General features: G+C 43.5%; 1 protein-coding gene across 1 annotated transcript in view; it reads right to left on the reverse strand.

Annotated features, from left to right (window-relative positions):
- Window positions 1-24651, reverse strand: part of LOC115794930 (histone demethylase UTY-like) — a 37637-nt gene that overhangs the window by 5131 nt on the left and 7855 nt on the right. Inside the window, 26 exon segments of the mRNA XM_030750643.1 lie at window positions 347-378; window positions 380-412; window positions 414-481; window positions 484-553; window positions 555-728; window positions 731-817; window positions 819-958; window positions 961-1072; window positions 1074-1205; window positions 1610-1666; window positions 1668-1707; window positions 1709-2013; window positions 2645-2752; window positions 2855-2923; window positions 3040-3171; window positions 5032-5169; window positions 7720-7939; window positions 8069-8167; window positions 9065-9191; window positions 9271-9364; window positions 10140-10174; window positions 10908-10962; window positions 11256-11376; window positions 18403-18461; window positions 18965-19014; window positions 19248-19356. Coding sequence (XP_030606503.1) covers window positions 347-378; window positions 380-412; window positions 414-481; window positions 484-553; window positions 555-728; window positions 731-817; window positions 819-958; window positions 961-1072; window positions 1074-1205; window positions 1610-1666; window positions 1668-1707; window positions 1709-2013; window positions 2645-2752; window positions 2855-2923; window positions 3040-3171; window positions 5032-5169; window positions 7720-7939; window positions 8069-8167; window positions 9065-9191; window positions 9271-9364; window positions 10140-10174; window positions 10908-10962; window positions 11256-11376; window positions 18403-18461; window positions 18965-19014; window positions 19248-19356 — 2666 coding nt within the window.

Below are 24651 nucleotides of genomic sequence, written 5' to 3' on the forward strand. Positions count from 1 at the left end.
CCTTTAAATGCTACATTTCACCACTAAATTAATGTGTGAGGTACGCACATTTAATAGTCACACTAAAGCAGCTGCCTATTTCCATTAGTACCTCAAACACACTTTACTCAGGGTCTGTTCTCACCAGAACCTACTCAGCTCAACAGTCGCTCCACATTTGTAACATGCCAGGAAAACTGCTGTTTTCCTAATGAACTTTAAACTCCACGGTTCTTTTGCACGCACAAAAACTTGCTCGTGAGCACGATCGTTAATGCCAGAGGAATGAAGCGGGCTGGCAGGGTGCTCTCCGAGTGCATCTGCAGGACCTCATGATGTGAGTGGGGAAAACAATGAGGCTTCTCACCTGCAGGCCTTCAGCACGTCTGTGGAGCTGGGGGTAGATGGATACTGAAGACGACGATGACGAAGAAGGAGTTGTGTCCGTGCGGAGGCGTAGCTTTGAGACTGGTGACGGCAGGTGGCTCAGCCTTCAGTGGCTTTGAGAGTCCTCAGAGATGCCTCCTTGCTGTTACAATTTACGGCTGGGTGCGGTGGACGTGGTGGTGGCAGGGACTGTGGGCGCCTGTTTGGGTGTGCTCTGAGGATTTGGGTGAAGGTGTGGCGGTGGACATGGCAGAGATGGGCGAGGAGGCAGCTGAGCTGCCCTGTGCGTGGGGGGTGGAGGGCAGGATGGCTGGGTGGATGTTGGTGATTTTCTTGTGGGAATCAGTTGTGGCGGATGCTGCGGATGCAGTCCTTCTGATGGCCCCTCGCTCTCCTCTGGACCCTTCCCCCCTGCCAGCAGGGCAGATAGCCTAGGATTGTCTGCGCCTAAGGCTCGGCTTCTCACCGCCTTCTGCCACTTTGCCGCCATCCGAGTGGATGTGATTGGCTAGGCCATCCGCCTGCGCCGTTTTGCCATCAGCTGATGGTAGCGGCGATGGTGTCTTGACCTCGTAGTTCCCGTTGCCGAGGGAATGCGGCTTGTGGTGTTGCCATCTTTGGTAGCGGACACACTGGGTCCTGCTCCACCTGAGGTAGAGGAGTGGGGGAGGGAGGGAGGGGACGGGAGGTGGTTATGAGGCCGCGGCGGATGGGGCATTAGTGGAATGTCCAACCTGATTGTTGGGGTGCACGGGGGGTGGTGGAGTTGGGGGGTCTGGGGGTGAGAGAGGGTCCCCTCACTGCTGGAGCCATGTGGATCAGACCCCTTCTGAAAGCCCCTGAAGGAAAAAGCATGCAACTGTTAAACAGCATGAACAGGAAGTATAGATGCAAGTGGTAAACGAGGCCTCATGGATGTGGCAGCTGTAGGTTTCATGTGTAATTAGGTTTCATACGTATTTTGTATCAGTGCCAGAATGTGGCTGTGTAAGAATCCCTGCACACACACTCACATGGAAGGGATTTAGCAGCTTGTAGCATTTAAGAAATAAATAAAATATGGCTCGATTACTTTTCTCAATGGTTTTTGACGGCTTTTATGGACAGAGCCAAGTAGGTCCGTGGGCTAAAACAGGATTATATCCATTACTTAACAGAGCAGCTGAGAATTGGCTGGAGACACTGTTCTGGGCATGCACTGTCATCAGCACTGAAAAAGGCTGTTAGTAGTGACGCATCTCACCTGAGAGGAGTTTAGGTGCAGGGCCTGGCGCGGCATGGCGTCCTGTGTTTGCGTGTTTTGTGCAGGTGTGAGGTAGCAGTGCTGCGCTGCCGCTGCCGGGCAGGTTGCAGGTAAGGCACGTCTCCGTTGGGTCCTGTGGGCGCAGGCCATGGCTGATTATTACTACTACTACTATTACTACTACTGTTACTACTGTCACCCGCAGGGAGCGAGGTCCGAGTGTCCGTGCGACCCAGAGCCCACGGGCCCGTTGGCCCAGCGGCGGGCACAGGGGCCTGTGGGGTCCCAGGTGGGGCCGCATGGGGTGCAGGCTGGGGTTGGGGGAGGGGAGGGAGTTGGTAGTTGGGGTGGGGCCGTTTGGAAGAGATGGGCGCCACCTGACCTCCTGAGGCATTCTGTCTCATCTGTAAAAAACCCCATAAACAACCATAAAGCATTAGTTTGAACCTCGACTCCATAATAATCACCTGCAAATTATTTATTACTGGTTGAAAAACCAGACGGGTGAGCTAAGACAAACATGGAAAAAAAAAAAAAAAAAAAAAACCATGTTGACATTCACTTTCTCACCTGTCAATGCTGAAACCTTCCAGCACTGACTCGGGGTTTGGCACAAGATACAATGATTTAATGCCTCGACATGCCACAGCTCACCATAAGAGGGATTTAAGTAACCCAAGTCAGATCAGAAAATGTGTGGGACTGTAGATCATGCAGTGTTTACCCACTCAGGATTAGTGAATATTTACTCTACCATCACAGTTTAAAGCCTTCGAACTACATTTGCTTTAGGGACTGAAACTTTGATGAATATGCATCCAAATATTCAGTATTTAATATTATAAATGATCAAGTTCTCCACTGAGTTACTCAAAATTTACTGAGCATTTTTGCATGTAAACAAACAAATCCAAAATGCTGACAAACACAAAGCTGAAAAAAAAATGTCTTGATGAGCTTCTGATCCTTCCTCATCAGCACGCGGTGAACACTGCTTTGTTGTTGATCGGTTTCCGATCTGCGATCAATTTTTACCTGGTGCTGGTGCTGCTGCATTATTGCGAGCTGAGCCTCCAGCTGCTCCAACATCTGAAGCTGTGGCGGCTTCAAGTTAGCCCGATTACTCCGCAACTGTTCCAGCACCTGAAGCCGGACAGAATTGAGTGGGAATCGTGTGATTTGTCACAGATTTTAAAAATAATAATAGTGATTTTAAAAAAAAAACAAAACTGAAATATTGCCAACCTGTAATTTTTGTGGTGAGAGGTACCAGTTGGGGACTGGCTGTGCTGGATTACTGGCCCATAAATCACCCTAAGGAAAAGTAAAAGCCACATTAAAATGAATGAAACTGGAATTACTGCCTCTGCCACCCAGTTCAGTTCTGAGTAAACTCTGCTTACTACAAGGGAAACAACTGCCATATTTACCTTGGCAGGACTGGAGGCTTTCCTCCTCTTGGCTGGGCAGGACTGGTCGTCCGCTTGGCCAAGCGAGCCCACGTGAGGAGGCAGAGACTGCCCCGAGCCCCCACCCTCTGCACTGTGATTGGGCTTACAAGCCTGGAGGGGAGGGGAAAATGGAGGGAGTGCAGGCAAAAGGGAAACAAATCAAAGAAGAAGAAAAAAAAAAAAAAAGACATAATGGATGGATAAACAAAGAGTCACAGATGAAAAGTGAGATTGGAGCAGAGCAAAACGAAAGAAAGTTATGAAAGTAACGAGTGGCAGAAGCGAAAAAGAAGGTGGAAAAAGTTAAGGGCAAGGCAGCAAAGCAACAGCGAGAGGGAGAGGTTATGGAGACGGGATGGGGAATGCGGAAAGAGAGAAACAAGGAAGAGCAATAATGTGTTAAAGCTTAAATGACAGATAGAGCAAAACATTCTTGTGCATCTAAAAGGTGTCGCATCAAAAGGCCGACAACAGCCTCCAGGACATCTTTCCTGCTTATAGGAAAGCTGGCTGAACATTTACAAAGACTACTACCAACCAGCACCTACAGCACTCCAGCTGTCGTTATGGGAAAGATTTACTATATTCCCAAATGTCGGACATCGCGAGGCAGTAGCAGCTGTTCAGGGACACAGTAGCATAACTCAACCTTCATAGCCAAAAGGTTACAAAGCATTCACACACTGACGACCTTAATATTAGTTTGGAGAAAGCTCATGAGCCAGATGTGACTATACGGCCTGCGAAGCGAACATCATCTGTGCGTGTTTCACTACAAAAAGTAGGACAACAAAAATGCAGCATCATTATTATGCATCAGGCTATAAAGTCACACCTGCCCCGCTGAAATCTACTCATCCAAGGAATTTCAAATTCATTCACACTCGAGTCCAGACTCACACATCGGCTGCTGAAATCGACACACTCCAACAACAGTGACCACACGCAAACATGGACACAGCAGAACTACTACTATCTACTGCATGATGGACATGTTTGAATGAAGTGGAGATGAAACACTAGGGGGCATTGCCGGGGCTTTGTGAGCGGCTGCAAGATGCCTAAGGTCAGCTACTGAAGGGGGGAGGACGACGAACAGAGCCAATAGGAAGCCTGGGTACAGTCTACGGCAGCACGACCTCACCGATCACACTGAGGCAGGGTCAAAAAAAAAAAAAAAAGTCCCCACCAGGCGGCAGGGGGGAGCCAAAGTGAGTGTGAGAGTTACAAACACAGCCACTTCACTTATAATTCGAGCCCTTTAACCTCTTCAGAAATGGAATCTCTCCCAATCTAAACAAAAGCAGATTAAGAGCAAACAGCAGTGTGGTCCAAACGTTTGCCACCTTAAACTGGATTTGTTAATGAACTGTGGGTGTGGAGGGGGGAGAGAGAGGAGGAGACTAGTGTGGGTTCTAATCCTGAATACCACGTTAAATAAAAAAAAAAAACAGGATTAAGAGAAGGAGAAATTGAAGAGGAAAGAATGAACAAAAAGCCGTGGTTGGTTTTCATTTTGACTCAAACTGAGCGTGATGGGTGAAGCCATGTGACTGCTGGGAAAAGGAGAGGGAGTGCAGGGATGGGTAGCACTTGGCTCGGTTGCTATGAAGCAGCCGTGACCCGAGGTCGTAACAGTAGCCAATTGAGATAAGGTATTATACATGGACTGGAAGAAAACGGTGGACTCAGAATGCAGTCGAGGTCTCCGATCTTGAGTGTGGCAGTGAAATAAAGATGTTTTTCTTTTCTTTTTTTCTTTTTTTTGGCAGCTCATTTTTGAGCTCAAGTGTTGCCCATCATTATGTACAACAGTGCATGCGTGGGTGTTCACCTGCAGGTGTTTGTGTGCATTATGTGTTTGAGAGCCAATGTGTCTGAGTTTGACTCAGATGGAGGAAGGGAAGGGAGGGGAGGGGAGGTAGGAGGAGAGGAAGGGAGGGGTGTATATTGCTCTATCTGGTCTCTCACCTGCTGTGGTGCACTGCTCAGGCCTCCCTGCCTGGAGGTTAGCTCAGCTGGGATTGGCAGACTCCATGCCTCCTCAATAAGAGGGAGCATTTTACTTTTACCCTGTAGGCTACTGAGCTGGGGGTTACTCAACTGAGCCTAGGGGAATGGAGAACGACGTGAAAAAAAAAACAAAATAAAAAAAATAAAACAAGGCTTTTTTTTTTTCCTTTTTTGAAAACGATGACCTCAAAACAAGGAAATGATCAGCAATGGTAAGTTGGTAGAGGTTAAAACACAAGTGAAGCCAAGTTGAGAAACTGACAGTGATATGTGATCTTGCATTGGTCTGCCTAATAACCCTACAATCATGTATCTAACCACACGAGGAGGTACATTCAGCAACAGTGGTCCCAAACACAGTCACAGTTCCATTAAAACAAGCCAGTAGAGCTTGTCTTAATGCCATGAAATTATGCTAACATAACTGGGTGGAAATGTAACATTCCTTCATGCATACGTAAAGAAAAATGACAGTATAGATGAATAAATTAACACATGAGATGCAGGTCTTAAATCTGCAGGAGGCTGAGCGGCGACTTCGCTCAGCTATCATCAGCCTCAATTAAGCTCAAAACTCCTTAAAATAAGGAAACCTAATTATTTCTCAAGGGTGCTAGCATGTTTATTCTTTGATTTTTTTCACCCCCTTTTTATAACACCGAACAGGCGCTTTGGTACTGAGAGAATGGAAGGTGTAAAGGCCACCAGAAATCAAACCCCGCCAGGTATCCTCTGGGATTCTCCCCTCTACAACTCCAGGATTCAGAAGTATCCTTTGTGCTTGTCTAATCACATCCCTAAGAAATAATTTAATTTAACCTCAGGGGGATGCTAAAGAACAGCAAAAGGCAGAGAAGAACATGAAGGTACATGAGAAGAGACCTTTAGGAACCATGTGCTTTCCTATCTAAGTGGAAGGGAGTTGTATGATTAGGAAGGTTGAGAAAAGGGGAGGGGCTACTGATGCTAAAGGGCGCCTGCTATGAGCCTGCACTGACATCACTCATTTTGTTTGCATTCTGTGGCGTTCACTGCGTTATTTTCTGCCCGTAATCTGCATGAGCCACACCAAACAACTCAAAACCCAGAGCAGCACCAACAAATTAAATCAATCAGGAATGTCCCAGCTGATCCAGGTATTTTTGAAGGGATAAAGTATTCTAAATGTCTTTTTGGTTTGCTCAGGTGTGCCAGCTGTTGAAAAAAGTCCAATAGTGCTGATCCACAGAGCACTTACAATTACAGGAAAAAGATTCTCTGTATTTCCACATAAATAACCTAAAATAAACATATTAAACTTGGACATCTATTTGTTTATTGATAATGATCCAGTATTGCATATCTGTAAGGAGGGAAACTGTGAACCTTTGCTCCTAATATCTTGTGAGCCACTTTTACAGCAATAACTGCAGCTTAAGGTTTTAGTCCGGTTCATTAATCAGAAAGCAATCAATCCTGGTGATCCTCCTCAGGTCCATCCACAGCATTTCTAACTTTTCCTTGGCCCTCATCGTCCTTCTTCTCGGACCATTCAGTAAAACAACTTTGTGTGCTTTAGTTGTTCCCTTTTTACATGGCTCACTTTCTCTTGATTGTGATTAACACATTAACTTTACACCGCTTGAGGAATAATGGCACAGCCAGAAGTCCCACCTTTAATAAGAACAAGCCATCTTGGCCACTATACAGCACAACAGAGCCAAACCATGATACTACCACCACCGTGTTTCCACATAACATTGTTCCAGCAGCCTTCTGGCTGCTCACCCATGTGATCTTCAGTAAACTGCAGATGGGTAGCAGTGGCTTTCGCCTTGTGGCCCAGCTATTAGCATTACTCTTATTCAGTATTCTCCTGTTGGTGGACTCATGAACATAAACATTAGGCAATATGAGAGGCCTGAGTTGTTTAGAGGTTACTCTGGTTCCTTTGTGACCTCCCAGACTATGAACCGCCTCACTTATGAAATTTATTCTATTGTTTGGACACTCCAGTAGAGAGTAACATCTCTTCATTGGCAATGGCAGCCTAACTGGAGCGGTGGAGTCCAAACTCTTTAGAGATGGTTATTTAATCGTTTCCAGCCTGACGAGCAGCCACAACTTTTTCTGAGGTTCTCAGAAAACTCAGTTGTTCGTGCCACGATTCTCTTCCTCAAAGATGAATTGTGAAAGCTCAGACTTTGTAAGATCCCAGTATAAAAAAAACAAAAAAAACAAAAAAAAACAGGCCACCCCATCTCACCGGACTGAAAACACCTGACTCTAAAGTCATCTTTAAATTTAAAGCTTTTCACAAGGACCCCCCCCCCCCCCCCCCCCCCCCCCCACAGATATGCAAACTGGGCTAGAAATACAGATTTTGCACTAAAATGTCAAAAACTTTTCCTACAATTGTAACAGAAACAGCAGCCAGGAGTTTTAGTAAGTTTTCTCCTCTCAGAGCTTTTAAACAAGACTAATAAAAGCAGGTAAGTTGCCTCATTGGGGGAAAACCATTAATGATATCCACACTGTTGCTGTTAGACAAAAATCATTATGCTTCTGTTACATTTTCTTCACATGAAATTATCCAGCTGAAGCTGTATCCAATCCAAGCAGCCATGGTGTGGGTGCCTCTTCTATTAAATCCCTCTCACCACCCACCTGCAGGCATTTGATGCGGTGGGTTAGCGCAGCGGTGTTGGTGCAGCCTTTGCTGCGTGTGGCGTTGATGTAGCACTTGATGGCGTCGTGCGGCTGGTTGCAGGACTCGTACAGCGTGCCCAGGTCCATCCAGGCAGCGGCGTGGCTGTGGTCCAGCTGCACGGCGCAGATGTACGCCTGCAGTGCGTCCATGGGCTGATTCTGCTGCTGGTACAACACCCTGAGGACAGGGACCGAGGGCAGAACAAAGAGGGAAGGATGATGACAGAACGGGGAGAAAAATTAGGATGGCGATGCAGAGAAAAGATTTTTTCTCTTCATGAAAATAACACTGGAAATAAAAACTTACCCTATAGAGCACCAGGTATCTGCATTGGCCTCTGATTTGTCTATGGATTGACGATAAGACATGAAGGCATCCTGGACCTTCCCAATACTTGAATAGCACCTGTAGGAGACAAAGGCTGTCAGGTTTGTGCAAACACATTAAAAACATTTACACAAACATTCATTTTTAGAACTTCTATCTACACTGATATGGAAATAAAATTTAAAAAATACAACCCTCTTTACAAATGCTTTTCCATGCTTTCACAGGATATAAATATTCATGGCAAATACTTTGACAAGTTTAGGTAATAACTCAGTAAAGCACAATTTAATGACAATGTTGCGCAGAATAGGTTGGCCCATAGAGGCAAAGATCGAAACATAAGGGGGACAGGAGAACGGTGGAGGCAGCCAGAGCATTACTGAGTATTTTTTCTCCCATTACTAATCTGCTCTTGGTCAAAAAGTGATGATTGATTCACAAAATGATGCGCCAAAAGAACGTGCTTTCCCTAATCACTCAACAACCACAACACAATCTTCAAGTCAAGTGCCGGTTTGGCTCCCGATCAGTAGGCTATCATGCAAAACGGCCAAAAAAATATCTAAATAAAATCATCTTCAATTCACTTTTTTGAACTGCTAATCATGCAGAGCCACTCTGGTAGGGCTAAAGAATGAGCAGCAATAGCTAGCTACTTGAATTAGCCAGCGCAACAGAAAGACTTCTGAGCTAATGAGAATGGAAGTGGACTTGGAGGCAGTGTGGAGGAGCAGATGGAGAGCTCCACCCCGTTGGCACTGCCTCAGGCTGTGCTCCCTCAGCTGTCGGGTATGGACTCACAGCAGCTATAACACTGAACTCCTAACATATGGAGCAAAGTGGCACTCTGTCTTTTTCTTTCATAGGAAAGTAGAGGTAAGCAGCAGGCTAGTGTAAAATCCCGTCATGTCGTAGGCTGTTTTTCCTCCTGTCCTACTTAACTTTGCTAGCCACCACTGGTGTGCCACATACCTGCCAAGGAAGTACCAGGACTGTCCAGAGTTAGGGTCGGCCTCCAGAGATTTCTGCAGACACTGGATGGCATAGCTGTCCCTGGTGGCTCTGTCCCCGAGCTGTTCCACTGTGTGATGCATCCAGCCTGGAAAACACGCCAAATGACTCAATTGCTGTTTGTCTCTAAGAAAGATCAAAATTGATTTATTCTCGGCAAACCTCACCTAGCTGCTGCAAGGTAGTGGCCTTCACCTGTGCAGGAAGATCCTCTGTCTGCAAAAGGCTCTCGTAAGCCTCCTTGGAAGCCCGGTATCTCTTCTGGATATGGGAAGAGGAGAGAGAATGAAAGGAGAGAAAGCGTGGAAAGAAGTGAAAAGCGGGGTTGGGTGAGAATGATGAGAAGAGAGAGGGAAAAAAAAGCACAGTTCAGCCCATAGCGTTTGCCAGATCATCCCTCTTTCCACCTCTCTGGCGTGCAGCACACCAAGACAGGAATGCCCAAGTAATCATACTGATGCCACTTCCCACCCTTCTTAATTTAGTCAGTCTTTCATTGCAGCGTTGTGTTCTGACACAGCACAATTAAAAAAAAAAAAAAAACACCCACAGATGAGTTGTGAAGCGCTGCTGCTCCCTGAGCTGGCGAGAGCTACTGTACCTCTCCACTGAAACCCACATTAAGAGAGAAAGAGAGAGAGAGAGAGGGAGGGAGACCACCGGCATACAAAAGAGGGGGAGATAGACTTTCTTGTTTCCGTGGCAACCCTGTCGATCGGCTGAGAGTAATCTCCTATCCCCTCCCGCATGCCACCCACTCGCGCACCCTGCTCCCTCCTCAATTTGTCAGCACGTAGTTCAAAATACAAAAAAAAGAAAAAAAAAAAATAGGGCTATCCCGGCATTCAGACGCCCTGTGATTTTACACTGCTAACTGAAGCTTTTGCCTCACTGTTCCACATCAAATCGACATGCAGCACTTATTTCCCCCTCAATTACTCAGCACAGAAGGCACTGAGGGAACAGAAATCTTGTCTTCTACCCTTGAGAGCAAGCAGAGCTCAAGAGCAGGCTGAATCAAATAGCAAACACTTACCTGAATCTCATATAGATGAGCAATGTGGAACTGAACTATAAAAAGAGAAGAAGAAAACACGTGTTAGAGGTTATTCAACATTTAAGAAAGGTTTCCCCACCCCATTTCAGAGTGAGTCCTCCTCATTGTCTTTCCAAGTCTTTGGAAAGTACTGCTGAGCTGTCAATAAATAGGTGTGAGAAACCCAAGGTTGCCCGTCTATATTAACAGAGCAGATAGGTAGCTGTGCTCCTGGCAGCACCTTCCTTTGTCTGGAGCGCTGCAGTGTCTGATCTAAGCTGCCTGAGTGACTCTCAGCAGATGGAGGGAGAGAGAGAGGAGAGAGAGGACGGCGAGAGTGGAGAGGGAGAGAGAGAAAGAGAGAGAGCGAGAGAGGGGGAAGAAAGATGGGGGCTGCCCTTGCTACGTATGTGTGCGAGTTAGAAAAGCAGTGAGGGGGGACACAAAGAAGCAAAGGCAAACAGCAGGAGCCTGGGTAAAAAAGAAAAGGAAAAAAAAAAAAAAAAGGATATTGCTATCACCAAGGTAACAGGTAGCACGGCAGGCGAGATGAGATGGAAGCAGCATATCAAATAATTCCAGCGCTCTAACTATACTGAACCGAAGCAGCAGACCACGGTCTAACACCGGGTGCAGAAGACGGTAAATGAGGAAAGATGCAGGGGGATAGCCGCAACAATAGAAAGTAATGATGGAACAACGCGATTTACAAAAGCAATTAGATCCAAACAATAACGTAACATTCAAATGAATAGAAAAGGTGCTTACTTTCAGCTTTGGACAAAGTGCAGGGGTTGGAGTCAATCAAAGCCAGCTGAAAATGCTGTGAGAACATTGGTAGAAATGAGTATACAGAATGAATCACTTATTCAAGGCATTCACAACACTGTTATTTTTGTCACCAGCTGCCAGCAGCTATTCGGTCACTGAATGGGAGCTCCAATCCTTTTATGTCCTGCTCTACACACTCGTGCCGTTAAGCTGACCTTGAAGCATGAAGCTGCTGTTCTTGATAATTCAGCAGTTCTTTTATGAGCTTTATCACCAGTTCTCAGGATTTGTTTATTAAGAGCAATACGCGAACCAGTGTGAGTATGAGCTTTAAGCTGCACGTACCTTTAGGCTTGACTCGTAGTCTGTGTTGACCTTGAACATGAGACCTAGGCGCAGGTGGATCTCCTTAGCCCGGGAGAACCCTGGGTCAATGTACAGCACCTCCTGGAATGCTTTGATCGCCCTGTGGGAGAATTTAAAGAAGGAGGCGACAGAAAGAGGAGGAGGACGGTAAATAAAAACATTTACATTTAGAGGAAAAACTTGAGGTATGATCAAAAGCTAAGCTGCAGCATATCCGGTTGGTCAGACAGCAGCTGCTTATTCCAGTCACGCTGCGAGGGTGCCATCTTCCACTGAATACTAAAGATGCTACTCCCACAGTAACTGAGAAAGTACTCTGTTTGTTATAAGCCTGTTTTACTGTGCTTGCTTCACAGTGAATTTAAGGCAGTGAAAATGTTAGCCAACGCAAGCTTTATTTTATAACTTTTCTTTAAAAAAAAAAAAAAAAAAAAGGGTCAATGGGATTTATCTACATTCAAACTGACTCGAAATGTGTTAAATGACTTTACGATAATTTCTTTGCTGATGGAATAAGCATACAGATGCCCACTATCCCTGAATGGGTACCCACACAGGGAGAAACTGGCAGAGTGAAGTGGGTGGGTCCCGAGCGGAACTTTTTCTCAACTTCAAGCAGCTGAGAGCGAAACACATGGCTGACTGACATTTTACAGGTTAGTAAATACACTGGAGGGTTACCTAGGCAACCAGAGCCTGTATTGCTGCTAGCAACCAACTGCCAGCTTCAAAACGATGCGTGACGAGCACGTCGCTCAGCGTGAGGACGCCCCTTAAGGCTAACTGATCGTGTTAGCAAAGCTGAAAACTGGTGGAATCGGACTGAGCTGCTGTAGGTCTGAATATAGTCTCGAATTCCACCCCAACCCTCCCTCCACAACAAAAAACTTTCTGCTGTAACTCAGTGTTCTTCTTTAAGAAGTGGAGGCTATTTCATGGGGGGAAAAAAAAAAAATCAACCAAAGACTTAAGATTTCATACAACAGAGTCTACTACTCCCTTCATAGAGCAGCACAGAGTGACTGTAAACAGAACAGAGGCAGATCGGAGCAAGAGGACAAACACCTCTGAGTTAGCTCACCAACCCTCGGCTGGCTGCTTCGTTTAACGGCACCAGCGAGACTCAGATAACGCAGTGTGAAACTTCTTCAATAGTTCCTGCATAAAATTACTTTTAAATGAAGTACATTCTACTGCTTCCAGTTGCTTATTATAAAGAGCACACGATCAATTAGACTTTTAAGATGATCAATCTGCATAAGGCAACACCACGCACACCTGGAACATATGGAAAAACGGGCCTGGGTACACTCCTGTAGATATTCAATAAAAAAAATAAATAAATGAATGCTTTGTGATGATTCCAACAGAGGCAACACAGTGCAGGCGAGTGGGAAAAATGTCCTTGACATTTTAAAAATGTTTATGGATGCACCTCTTGAAAACAACGTCTCAGTGGAATTTGCCTGCAGCCACTCAGCCGCTAACAGCTGGATTTGCTGATGCCTGCGTCTCCACTGTCTGTGCAGAGATTTAAATTGGCTGATTCTTATTGGCAATTCAGCCAGAACCGAGTCTCTCTCTGGTCTCGGTGTTACTATGGAAACAAGATAGGACAGCTCACCATCAAAGGCAGATTTTCAGCTGGTAAACACATACAGACCACAGCTGAGCTGTGTAATCACAGATGCACGCTCCTTTGGATAGTTCCCTTGAATCGTTACGCTCATTGTTGGCCTCGTTTGAAGTGCCGTGATCTGGAATTATTTTTGCACAAGAAAATTATTCTCTTCGGTTTTTCCTGAAGTATTTGAGCTCTGTCTGGTATTAATAGTGTGCAAAAATGTACCAGGCATGCTTATATTGTCATTTTAATATTATAACCACAGAAATATTTTATACTGATGACAGGTCTGGTCCGTGCAAAGATGTCATGGTTTTGGTATGGGTTAAATAAATTATTTTATGGTGGACTTTAGAACCTTCGAGCACATTTTTTCTCTAAACACTGATATCTGCATATGGATATGTTTTTTCCCTGGCTACACCAGAGGGGTGTACTACAAACGAAATTCAACACAGCCACACTTTCTTTGTATTAGCCAGCTTCACAAAACCTAAAACCCCAGCTGAAAATAACTGGTATCACGATGGTGATCACCAGCCTTCTCTGTTAAGCTCGGCTTTCTGCTTCCGGCTTAATGCACACTCACATAAAAAGGGGTGTTCCACGTATCACAGGACTCCTCTTCCTCACAAAAATTATCTCTGCTTTCAACCAGGTTATGTCCTCAGTATAAGTTACCACAGTGATTTAACCAGATAAAAAGAGCCACTTTCAACATACATTATATTGCCAAAATTATTCACTCACCCATCCACATCATTGAATTCAGGTGTTCCAATCATTTCTACGGCCACAGGTGTATAAACCAAGCACCTAGGCATGCAGACTGCTTCTACAACAATGAGTGAAGGAATGGGTCGCTCTCAGGAGATCAGTGAATTCCAGTGTGGTACTGTGATAGGATGCCACCTGTGCAACAAGTCCAGTCATGAAATTTCCTCACTACTAAATATTCCACAATCAGCTGTTAGTGGTATTATAACAAAGAGGAAGCAACTGAGAACGGCAGCAACTCCGCCATGAAGTGGTAGGCCACGTAAAATGATAGAGCGGGTCAGCGGATGCTGAGGTGCATAGGTTTGGTGGTTGCCAGGAGAACGGTACTTGTCTGACTGCATTGCCCCAAGTGTAAACTTTGGTGTTGGTGGTGGGGTTATGGTGTGGGGGTGTTTTTCAGGAGTTGGGCTCGGCCCCTTAGTTCCAGTGAAAGGAACTCTTAATGCTACAGCATACCAAGAGATTTTGGACAATTTCATTCTCTTAACTTTGTGGGAACAGTTTGGGGATGGCCCCTTCCTGTTCAAACATGACTGCACACCAGTGCACAAAGCAGGTCCATGAAGACATGGATGAGCAAGTTTGGTGTGGAAGAACTTGACTGACCTGCACAGAGCCCTGACCTCAACCTGGCAGAACATCTTTGGAATAAATTAAAGCAGAGACTGTGAGCCAGGCCTTCTCGTTCGACATCAGTGTGTGACCTCACAAATGCGCTTCTGGGTCAAAAATTCCCATAAACACTCCTAAACCTTGTGGAAAGCCTTCCCAGAAGAGTTGAGGCTGTTATAGCTTATTAAGAATGGGATGTCATTCAAGTTCATAAGTGTGTGAAGATAGACAAGCATATACTTTTGGCAATTTAGTGTAGCTTGCTAACCCATTAATCTCACTTTGTAGTACATCCCTTGAACGGGCTAAAATGTTGAATTGTCCCAAAGGCTAATTTAGCAGACTAGCTGGTGGGTTCACAACCTGAGGAAAGTCAGGCTAGCCACTTTCATTCCTTATCTAAATTAATTGTTTCATTGCTTTTATTTTAAAGGTGACTATTGTGTTTTTAATGTTACGTGCATACTTGTGCGCAAGTGAATGGGGTATTCACAGAGGTAGCTGCATGCTGGGATAGGCTGGGGCTGAAATGGGACAAACTAGCAGGCGTTACAACTGCTGGCTGTCCAAATCTGACTGGGAAAAATGTCTGACTTTTGAAGCGGATGCAAGAAAAAGTGACTGAAATGAACGTAGAACTGAAACTGGCATTTTTCAGATTGTATCATACACAAGGAGGTGTTGGGTAAGTCATTGCTAAAAATGAACCATTGTTGAAACTAAAATATTTAACTTCATCAGGGCGGGAACACGGAAGCAGACTGTGGCGCCTTTAAATCGCTACTGGGAGAGGACTTCAAGTCAAAATCACTGCTCGATTTTTATTCTTCTCACAAAGAAAACTTTCCACACATACAGCCTATACTCTTAACAGTATCAGTTTATAAAGAGATCAAATTTATACTGAGCAGAACTGAGTCCGCTAATTGGTGCGGCCCTCCACAACAGTCCAAGTTTCTGCTGTGGCCCCTTGGGAAAATTAACTGCCCACCCCTCGGCTGGAGAATAATGACAACTCTTGCACTTGGGCTGGTTGCCTATAATGCAATTCTGGGCAACCAGTACAGCACTTTTTTTTTGATGCTGGTAGCTATTTAAGTCCTTCTAATCCCTCTGTTGCCCTTTCCCATTAGCTGCAATGGTGGACACTGGAACAATCAGATAAACTGTGGAACAACAAAAGAAAAAGCTCAGCTCTCAGAGGACGCAAAGACGACAAAGCGGGACACTAAAACAAGCTAACTGCAGACAGGCATTTACTTATAACGGCACTCCTAGAAGTAAGAGGCTTTAAAAATATTTTTAAAAATTCAGTTGGCATCATTTCTACTAGCTTGATTTCAGCAAGAGGGCTGTGCCAAAATCCCACCCTCTATGATAATACTGCAAAAATGCAAAAAATAAAAAAAATTCCAAGGAAGCACTACCTATGCTACTTTTGTGCTTATATTTGATTTAGGCTGTGTCACTACTATTGCACTGTAATGCTGCTGCTTTTGTGGTAATAGATTCAGTCTCTGAATGAGGCAGTCTGTCATCAGTGACAGTAGCTCACTAGAAAAGACGAATGGAAATCGCTCTTCATTCTGCTGCTACTAATAAATGCTGATCGCTGCAAACTGCAATCGGAAAAAAAATATTTTATATCATCATAAGCATCATTGTCACATCTTTCCTCGAAATATCATGATATAATTTTGAGGCCCCAAGTAGTGCCCACCCGGAGTAACAAAACCTTCCTACCTCAAAATATCCCATTTTTTTCTTTTTAGAAACACTACAACCACTAGCTACTGTATTTTATTAGCCTCCTATTCCTATAAACAGTTTTTATGCACAGAAAAATCAGCTTAACAACTATATTGAGGTGAAAAAGAGGGGGGGGGGGGGGCGCAAAAGTTAGGACACAGTGGTGTTTTTCCTGTTTGGCTGGTATCCAAATAAACCAAATAAACCCCTCTGGTATCTCCTTCCGTCTCCATTCTCTTTGTGCTCCTGTGTGCACACACAACCCCATGGGTCTGTCATTATGTGCCATGGCACCGTTAGCAGTTAATGCTACATGAACTGAATGCAACAATATGCTTCATTACATTTAACGTGGGTGGTTGGAAGTCCGATTCGAAGAGGCGTTCCAGTTGAAAACGTCCGACTCGGAAGTCAGGATTTCCAACTTGGAAAGTCAGAGAAGCCCCACCAACCCTGACTTCACAATTCAAGATGGCAGCAGCGCACATAAACAGCAGTAAGACTGTAAAACTTCTAATCTGCACTGCCACTGCTGTGTATTTGTGACTTGCTAAATAAGCCATGCACGGAGCACTGAGCAGTCTCTCTCTGTGAACTTGCTGCAGCTGTTTAAACACACACAAAAATCCGCCTTGCTATGGAGCAAGACAAAGCCTTTTTTCCTTGATTTTCCAACTAATACTGGAACCACAGTTATCTTGGGAGTGATGTCACTAGGGTTGCAACGGTATGAGATTTTCACGGTATGATAATCGTCTCAGAAAATATCGCGGTATCACCGTATTTCACATATATTATTATAAGTTACACTGTTTTTTGTTTAACAAATTATTTTATTGTACTTGGAACCATTTTTAATGAGTTTTGTTTAAAATGTCTCCTTTTTTAAAAAAAGAAAAAAGAAAAGAAAAAAGAAAAAAGCTACACACCTCCTGTTTTTATTTGCAAAAACTGCAATATTAGAATGAGGAAAAAGCCAAATCAATATTAATCAATAAATAAAAATGAATCTCTTCAGCTTCTGAGTCTCTTTAGAAAGAAAAAAATTCTTTTTCTTTGTAAACAAATGTGAGAAAAAGTGCAGGAGTTTTCCTGAGATCAGATTTTTATAATCATTTTTATAATAATAATAATAATAATACTGAATACAATTAAAATGGTGTATACACACACACACACACACACACACTTTATATATACTCTTAGAATTAAACATCCTGCATTTAAAATGTTCAGTAAAATTATGTATCACCATAAAAACACATTTAATATCTGAGAAACTGAGCCTGGGTCAGTGTCTGATCAACTACTGTTGACTGCTTTATAACACGCGTTGTGCTGCTAAGTTAGTGGGTAATAACCAGATACTGCAGACAGAGGGGATTATTTCTGACATGATTTCACTCTTAAGGCTTTCATGCCGAGCCTGATATTCAGGGATGAAAAATAGACACACCAAAGTTTTAAAATAAATGCACGTAAATATGCCGTCTTTTAAAAGGCCCTTAACACAGACATGCGCATCCAGCACAGCGCGCGCTTCATGGCCACGGGGACCGGCGTGTCCATAGTTCGGATGACTCAGCACTTTTGCTGGTGGTTAGCGTGTGAAACGAGCACGAGGCAACATAGACGGAGGTTTATAGTTAACACTTTTTTGTTAGAGAGACAGGTATTAACGAGATACCTACTTTAATCTGCACGGAGGGATGGTGTTGTAGTAGATATGAGAACAAGTTTGAAGTATTCCCTCCTCTTGCGGCCACTTTTATTCCACACTGTTTGCAAAAGGGATAACCATTCTCACGTACGTTTGGTGGGTATCCGAAGTAGTCCCACACTGCTGATTTTAGTTTAGCATTTTTTTAGGAGGATGGAGACAGGTTAAATCTGTCGCCATTTTCACCGCTGTGTGCCTGAGAGCGGCGCCACTGACCAAGGGGCAGCCGAAACGAAGCGGAGCTGCGTGTGCGAGATTCTCAGCTGGCTTACCTTTTTCCCTTATTACCGGTAATAAGCAAACACCCACGGTATGATAACCGTGCATTTTAATACCATGGTATACCGTGAAACCGGTTACCGCTGCAACCCTAGATGTCACTCTCAGCTCTGACACCTGACTTCTGAGGTAAATGCAGCACAGCATTAGCTTGTGCCAGTTTACCCCTTAACCACCGTCCTGCCACAGCCACCGGGTCTTAACTTTCCTGGTGGAAGCCCTGCTCTTATTGTCACTTTAATACAGTATTGCCACAGAAAAGATTCATAGTGATTAGATTCATAGAAAGATTCATTTATGACATATACCCACAAATTATTTCAGCAAAAGGAAAGAAAAAAAAAAAAAAGGTTGGAACTTACCACTGAAAGGCATTATAGTGGAAGTAGACCATTCCGAGGCCATACAGAAAGGCGGCATTCTGGGTGTAATGACAGAAAAATGTGAAATTATTTACAGGTTATCAAACAGACTTATAAGATTCAGTGTTTTTAACCATGGCTTATAAACCTACTAAATTAAAGCAACTCAAAAGGTAATGAACAATCTAAATATCTGCCAATGTGCCACTAAAATGGAAAGAATAAATCACACACAGTGGCAGATAAAGAAATTCTGGTGGCTAATGCTAACGCTACTGTTACATAATATCGCAGCTATATAATATTTTTTTTAAAAAACTAGAATTTGGGTTCACCAACAAGTGTCAACGTTACAGGAAACAAGCTGAAAATGACTGACATGAAACCTGAAACCGCATCTTACACAATCTAACCCAGCAGAGACGATAAACTGCTTCCTGTGTATGTGTGGGAAAACGTGAGATTGTGTGTGTGTGTTTGTGTGTGTGTGTTTGAGACTGAAAGAAGGTGAGAATATCACTAACCATATTAGAAAGTAAATATGTAGGCATGCGTATCTTACCTTCCAGTAGTCTGACTGTAAACTGTAGTACCTCTGGTATGCTGATAATGCTGTAACGTAAAAGGAGATGCAAGCGGAGATTTAACCAATCAGAGCGGAGGAAAGAGCAGCTGGAGTGGCAGCTGCTCATTCTTAGAGCAACAATAACTACAGTCTATAAAAATATGGAGCGTACTCAAAGGGATAACAGCTGAATTAGAAAACATTTATGAGACCAAAATAGTGGAGGAACAGAACAGCGTGCAATCCACTCGAGTGCAGGTGAAGAGGAGAGATGACTCACCTTTCGGATAATCCTCCAAGAGGAGGTTGAAGTGGCCTAGCTGGCAGAATAGCTCAGGGTCCACTTTGCCCTCGGCCTTAAGGATGAGCGAATCGTAGCAGCGAACAGCCTGGAGACGACACAAAAATAACACTGGCTCAATTCTGTGTGTCACATATGCATATGGAGAGTGTATTCAAACATCCACATCTGTAAAGAAAAGAAGTGCAGTGAAGTGTGTGTGTATGTGTGTGTGTGTGTAAGAGGAGGAGGACATCACACAAAACTTTACAAAGTCACAGCCAGGCTGACGTCAGCCTCCAAAAATCGCTTCTGCAGATAAATATCAGGTTAGGATTTGAGCTGGCTGCAGAAAAGAGCTTTGCGATATATCTGCTAGAGATCTCGCTGGCCTGTGGGAATACAGGAGCAGCTGGCTCTGAGCTGGATAGACACAACCACACTCATGCCAGTCCCAGCGCATTCACCGAGCCTCAGCACAGATGAGAAACAGCATCGTGACTGCTGCTGAAGCAGATTGAGATAAGCTACACTCGCTTCATCGATCCTGTGAAGAAATTTGTAGCTTGACGTGATAACGTCCTACCGCTTTTTAAACCTATTTAAAAATGCAGAACAGCTGAGGAATATCAGTCTTAAACACAAAAGTAAAATTAAGTTAGGAGCTACTTCAGTGAGCATTAGCTCTTAGAATTATTTCACAGGGCTGGGTGACAAAACGATAAAAATAACTCATGAATTTCGTTTTCCTTGATGGCCAACAGAACTCATTCCATCCACGTTTTGATGGACAATCGGAAAGGCCAATGAGAACAGCGCCACACCTGATCTAATCATGTAGTTGGACCACAGTTAGATCCACGTCGGGTTAGGCTGGCGCTCATGTTTGGGGTACTGCAGCTCTACACTCCAGTACTTTAAAAGTGTGAGCGAGATAAAAGACAAAATGACAACAGATGTTAGAAACTTGAGCGACAGTACGACCAAACAGGACACACCAACAGACGCAGCCCAAGGCTCGAAAGACGAGGACGCTGTTGAAAAGAAGGCTGGATGAGGAATCTGGTCGTGTGGAGTTATTTTGGCTATTTAAGCAGAGTGGTGTGCACTGCAAACTGTGTCGAAAGCTTGTTTCCACTACGAATCTTTTTTTACCATCTCAAGCAGAGCCATCCTTGCATAGTGTGCAACTCAAGGCTTTATATTCCCAGACACTTTCTCCTGAATCACACAGCGACAAAGACAACAGCTTACTTTATTTGAAAAGACATAATGTCAGCTGACTAAAGCAACTGACCCTTGTTACTAACTCCCTGGCAATAAACATTTCACTCAGACACAGAGTGTAGACAGACAGCTGAACAGCTGCGTCACACATCACTAACACATCGGATTTGTGGCCAAGTCGCACATCTGATCCATATACGAGCCTCGCTGAGACTGCCTTTGTCAATTTATTTATTTAGCTTTTGCCCTGTAGAACAAACGGACCGCAACTGAGTGAATGTGCTGGCTTTGTTTACGTTCTCCTTGGTTTGCATTTGAAAGTTTCTTCGATTTGTACTGAGCGAGGACACACACAGAAAGCTTTTGTTTCTGGCTCCTTATTTGTGGGGCTGCTTTCCAAACAGTTTGAATTTGAAGCTATACAAAAGAAATGATACTCTACAGTTTTCTGAGATTTTATATTGCATTATTATTTATTTATTTATAAGTGACCAAAGAATCTAGTTTTCCATTTTTTTGGGGTTCTTCTGTAATGCTTTTGACTGATCAGAATTAAGATTTTGGTTTAATATCTATAGCTATTTTATTTATTTAAAATACAGTTGTATAATGTCCTACATTAAATTTATCATGTTTAACTTCTAACAGAAAATAAACTGGAGTAAAAAAGGAACCTTTAAACTGACAGAACAGTGATTTATATTGTGATATAGATCAATGTCCACTGATACGGAAATAATTATCATAAGATCCCCCCAAATATTGCCCAGCCCTGTATGCGCTGTGTTTATTAACAGACCCACATAAGTGATGAGGGAATCCTTTAGAGGTGGAACATTTATATTGCAATACATTGTATTGCTTCCTGTTGTGATAGGATTATTAATACGCTAGTAGCAAATGGAAAGCAAATCAGAAAAGCAGCTGCACCACTAATTGCTTTAACACTGTCGACTGAAAGTGAACTCTTAAAAAAATGCAACACTTATTAGCTGACAGTCACCATCAGGTTTGGGAAAGTCCACATCTGTGAAAATGCAGGGGTGTTTTACATGCAGCTGCATCTTGAAAGGCTACTGAACACTGTGGTTGTCTGACAAGTGACAATTTGGTTGGCCTGTTTGTTACTGCAACCAATATTACCTGGTATGCAGAAGGTACAAGAGGGTTTTCCAAACCCTAATTCCAACCATAAGGTTGTGTTTATGCATCTGTTAGTTTTCACAACTCAGCGTATGTATGTGAGGCATTCTGGGAAGCTGTAAAGACAGCAAATCAGGTTACACTCTCTACATGTGCACTGCAATAGTTCTCTAAATTATAAATTAATAAATTACGGGGCGGGGGGGTAACTATGACGTCCACCTCCACAGTGGGCCCTGCTCTAGCAATTATAACAAGTTGTGCACGTCTGCTGGGTCAGAAACAGGCTATTTCCTGTTGTTTGCTCTCCGGTTATCCATCCATTTAACTCTTCCCATGAAGACGATCCTAGCTGTAAAACAAAATCAAGCACATATCCATTTCCGCTGCTGCACCATGGCAAACAAACACGAGCGTGACCTAGCCTGGCACCTAGTCTCTTTGGTGCCACGCTGAGATCGAATCAAAGATGGCACAGCTGGTGCTCAACGCCGAGTCCTGTTCTACCACTCCAAGCTGAGGAGAGGCAGCTGCGCAAGTAAGAGATACTAAGAAAGCCCTTGCAAGCATATGCAGAAGACGGTAATGTTTTCTCTCTGTCTTTATGTGCAGGCAAGGTCAACCATATCTGTTAAACAGAAAAATAACTACCAAACACACACACACACAAAAAAAGAATTTTTGCCTGTTGGATAGTGCTGCCATTTCCAAGAAGCAGTTATGTAATCATAAGCATTTATTTTGCATGGTTATCATCATGAGGGAAAGACCAAACGAGCAAATGCAGCAGCAAACATCATTAGGCAAAGAAAAACAGAGCAAACCCTGGAGAGCGGCACAATGGCTGAGGACAGATGTGCTGCAATAATACTAAAGTATATTTGTCTTATAACTTTTGCAGTGAACTTTTAAGGATACAAATGTTTTCTTCTTAGTGTTATTTTTAGGTTTTATAAATCATACTTAAAACCTAGAGGAGCGTTGAAGATAAATTACTGATGAGGAGAGGTCATTTACAATCCCATTTAAAACAAAAAAATCTGAAAATCTGTCACTACTTTTTAATACTTTTTCAGTACTGTAGGAAATGCAGGCAGCATCTGTACTGAAGCTACAGTTCTTCCAGAACTGACAGGGGCAGCATACACCCAGAACAGCTGTTCTGATAGCTTCACCACAACTCACTAACAAGAAAGGCATTAAGAGTCTGGTGATGAGCAATTTGCAAAAGGCAATACAGAGAAATTTTTAAAAAAAGCTATTGTGCTCTTCAGATCAAAAAACTTCCAATTTCATTAAGCACCTCTGGGAGGCTGACGGTCACCAGTCAGAGTAGGAAAATCTGACAATTCCAGTCTCTGGCCAGTCAAGACCAAAACTGTCTTTTTCAGTGGGCTTTCTAAAGGTCTTTCAAAGTTTCTTTTCAGGACCTGAGAGGTGAATCTGTCCCTTCCACTGATCCATCTACCGTTCACTGAAGCCTCAACAGAAATGGTCTCAGTGGAAGGGAGCCGTTCTTAAGAAAGGGGAACAGGGAGAAAAGGCTGAGGTATGCCACATTATTTGAGCAGACTGAAAATCAGTGGCAGCAGGTCTGATGGAATGACTAATACAATTTTTTTTGGTTTAAACCGTTGTCAATATGTACAGAGAAGGTCAGGAGAGAGAGGTACAGTGAGTGTCTACAGCCATCCGTAAAACATGGTGGAGGCTCAGTCATGCTTTGGGGCTGCATTTCAGCCAGTGGTGTTGGAGATCTTGTCAAAAATGATGGAATTATGAACACAGAAAATGCAATACCACCTGGAAAGGGTCTGATTGGCAATAGTTCCATTTTTCAGCATGACAACAATCCCAAACACACTGCCAATGCAGTCAAAGTATACCTGGATTGTGATCCAGTGTATGTTTTTTTTTTTTTCCTATCAGTCATATATTGCCCTCCCCAGCGCCTGGACTTCATCATTATTGAAGCAGTGTGGGATCATCTTAGCAGAGTACAAAACACAGCCAACATCCAAAGAAGAGCTTTGAATGTCCTTCAAGAAGCCTGGAAAACTGTACCTGAAGACTACTTAAAGAAATGAGAAGAAAGCTGCCTCAGAGAGTTCAGACTGTGCTGAAGAATAACGGCGGTCACACCAAATATTGACTTTCAAGCTCATTAGAATTGTACAAACTCTATTTTTGCCTCGTATACTGTATTTCCATGTCTGTTTGCATATGCTCCAATAAATAGCTGCACCCATTTTCCTAACAAAATATAGAATATAAAATTGTCTGTCTCTATGTGTTAGCCCTGCGATAGCCTGGTAACCTACCCAGGGTGTATCCTGTGAAAGCTGGGATAGGCTCCAGCTCCCCAGCTAAGTGTCAGATGATGGACGGCTCCACATCCCCAAAACTGAATATCAAATATCTGCACAACAAATGGAAATCTGCATATGTGAATATTCATTTTCTTCCACTGTTAAAACTGTTAAAAGTAACTGATACAAGTAAACACTGTTCATTTCAACTGAACTTCTGTATCAGAAAATGTTCTGTCAACATTTAAGCTGAGGCTGGTTTGTAAATAAAGACATGTCATTCTGTATGACCAGAAGTGCTGTGGGATCAAACTTAAATGTATAAACTTAGATAAATGATAAAGTTAAGGAAGCAACATCTAATCACACTTTGTGGCATGGTCAGTTGCATCCAATTTGGTACCATTGATGGCAAGACTTTTAAAGATGGTTGACTCTTTAGAGCATGAATGGCAGGAGGTGCAGTTGCAGTAATGCTCAACTGAATCGTTTTTCTACACAACAACTGAAGTCCCATTGGCATTTTGATCAGAAAGATATCAGTAAACAGGGTTTTGAATTGTTGTTAACAGCATACATCTGATGATCATGATCCCTGTACTAGGGACCAGACTGTCAACAGGAAGTCTGCGACATTTACACTATGAGGGATTTTGCTCCGGAGCTGCAGCGTATTAACCCCTCACCGCAAAGATCAATATGAATTTCAGAGTTCAGTGGTTCAG

Source organism: Archocentrus centrarchus, chromosome 2, assembly GCF_007364275.1.
Source record: "Archocentrus centrarchus isolate MPI-CPG fArcCen1 chromosome 2, fArcCen1, whole genome shotgun sequence".
Classification (NCBI taxonomy): domain Eukaryota; kingdom Metazoa; phylum Chordata; class Actinopteri; order Cichliformes; family Cichlidae; genus Archocentrus; species Archocentrus centrarchus.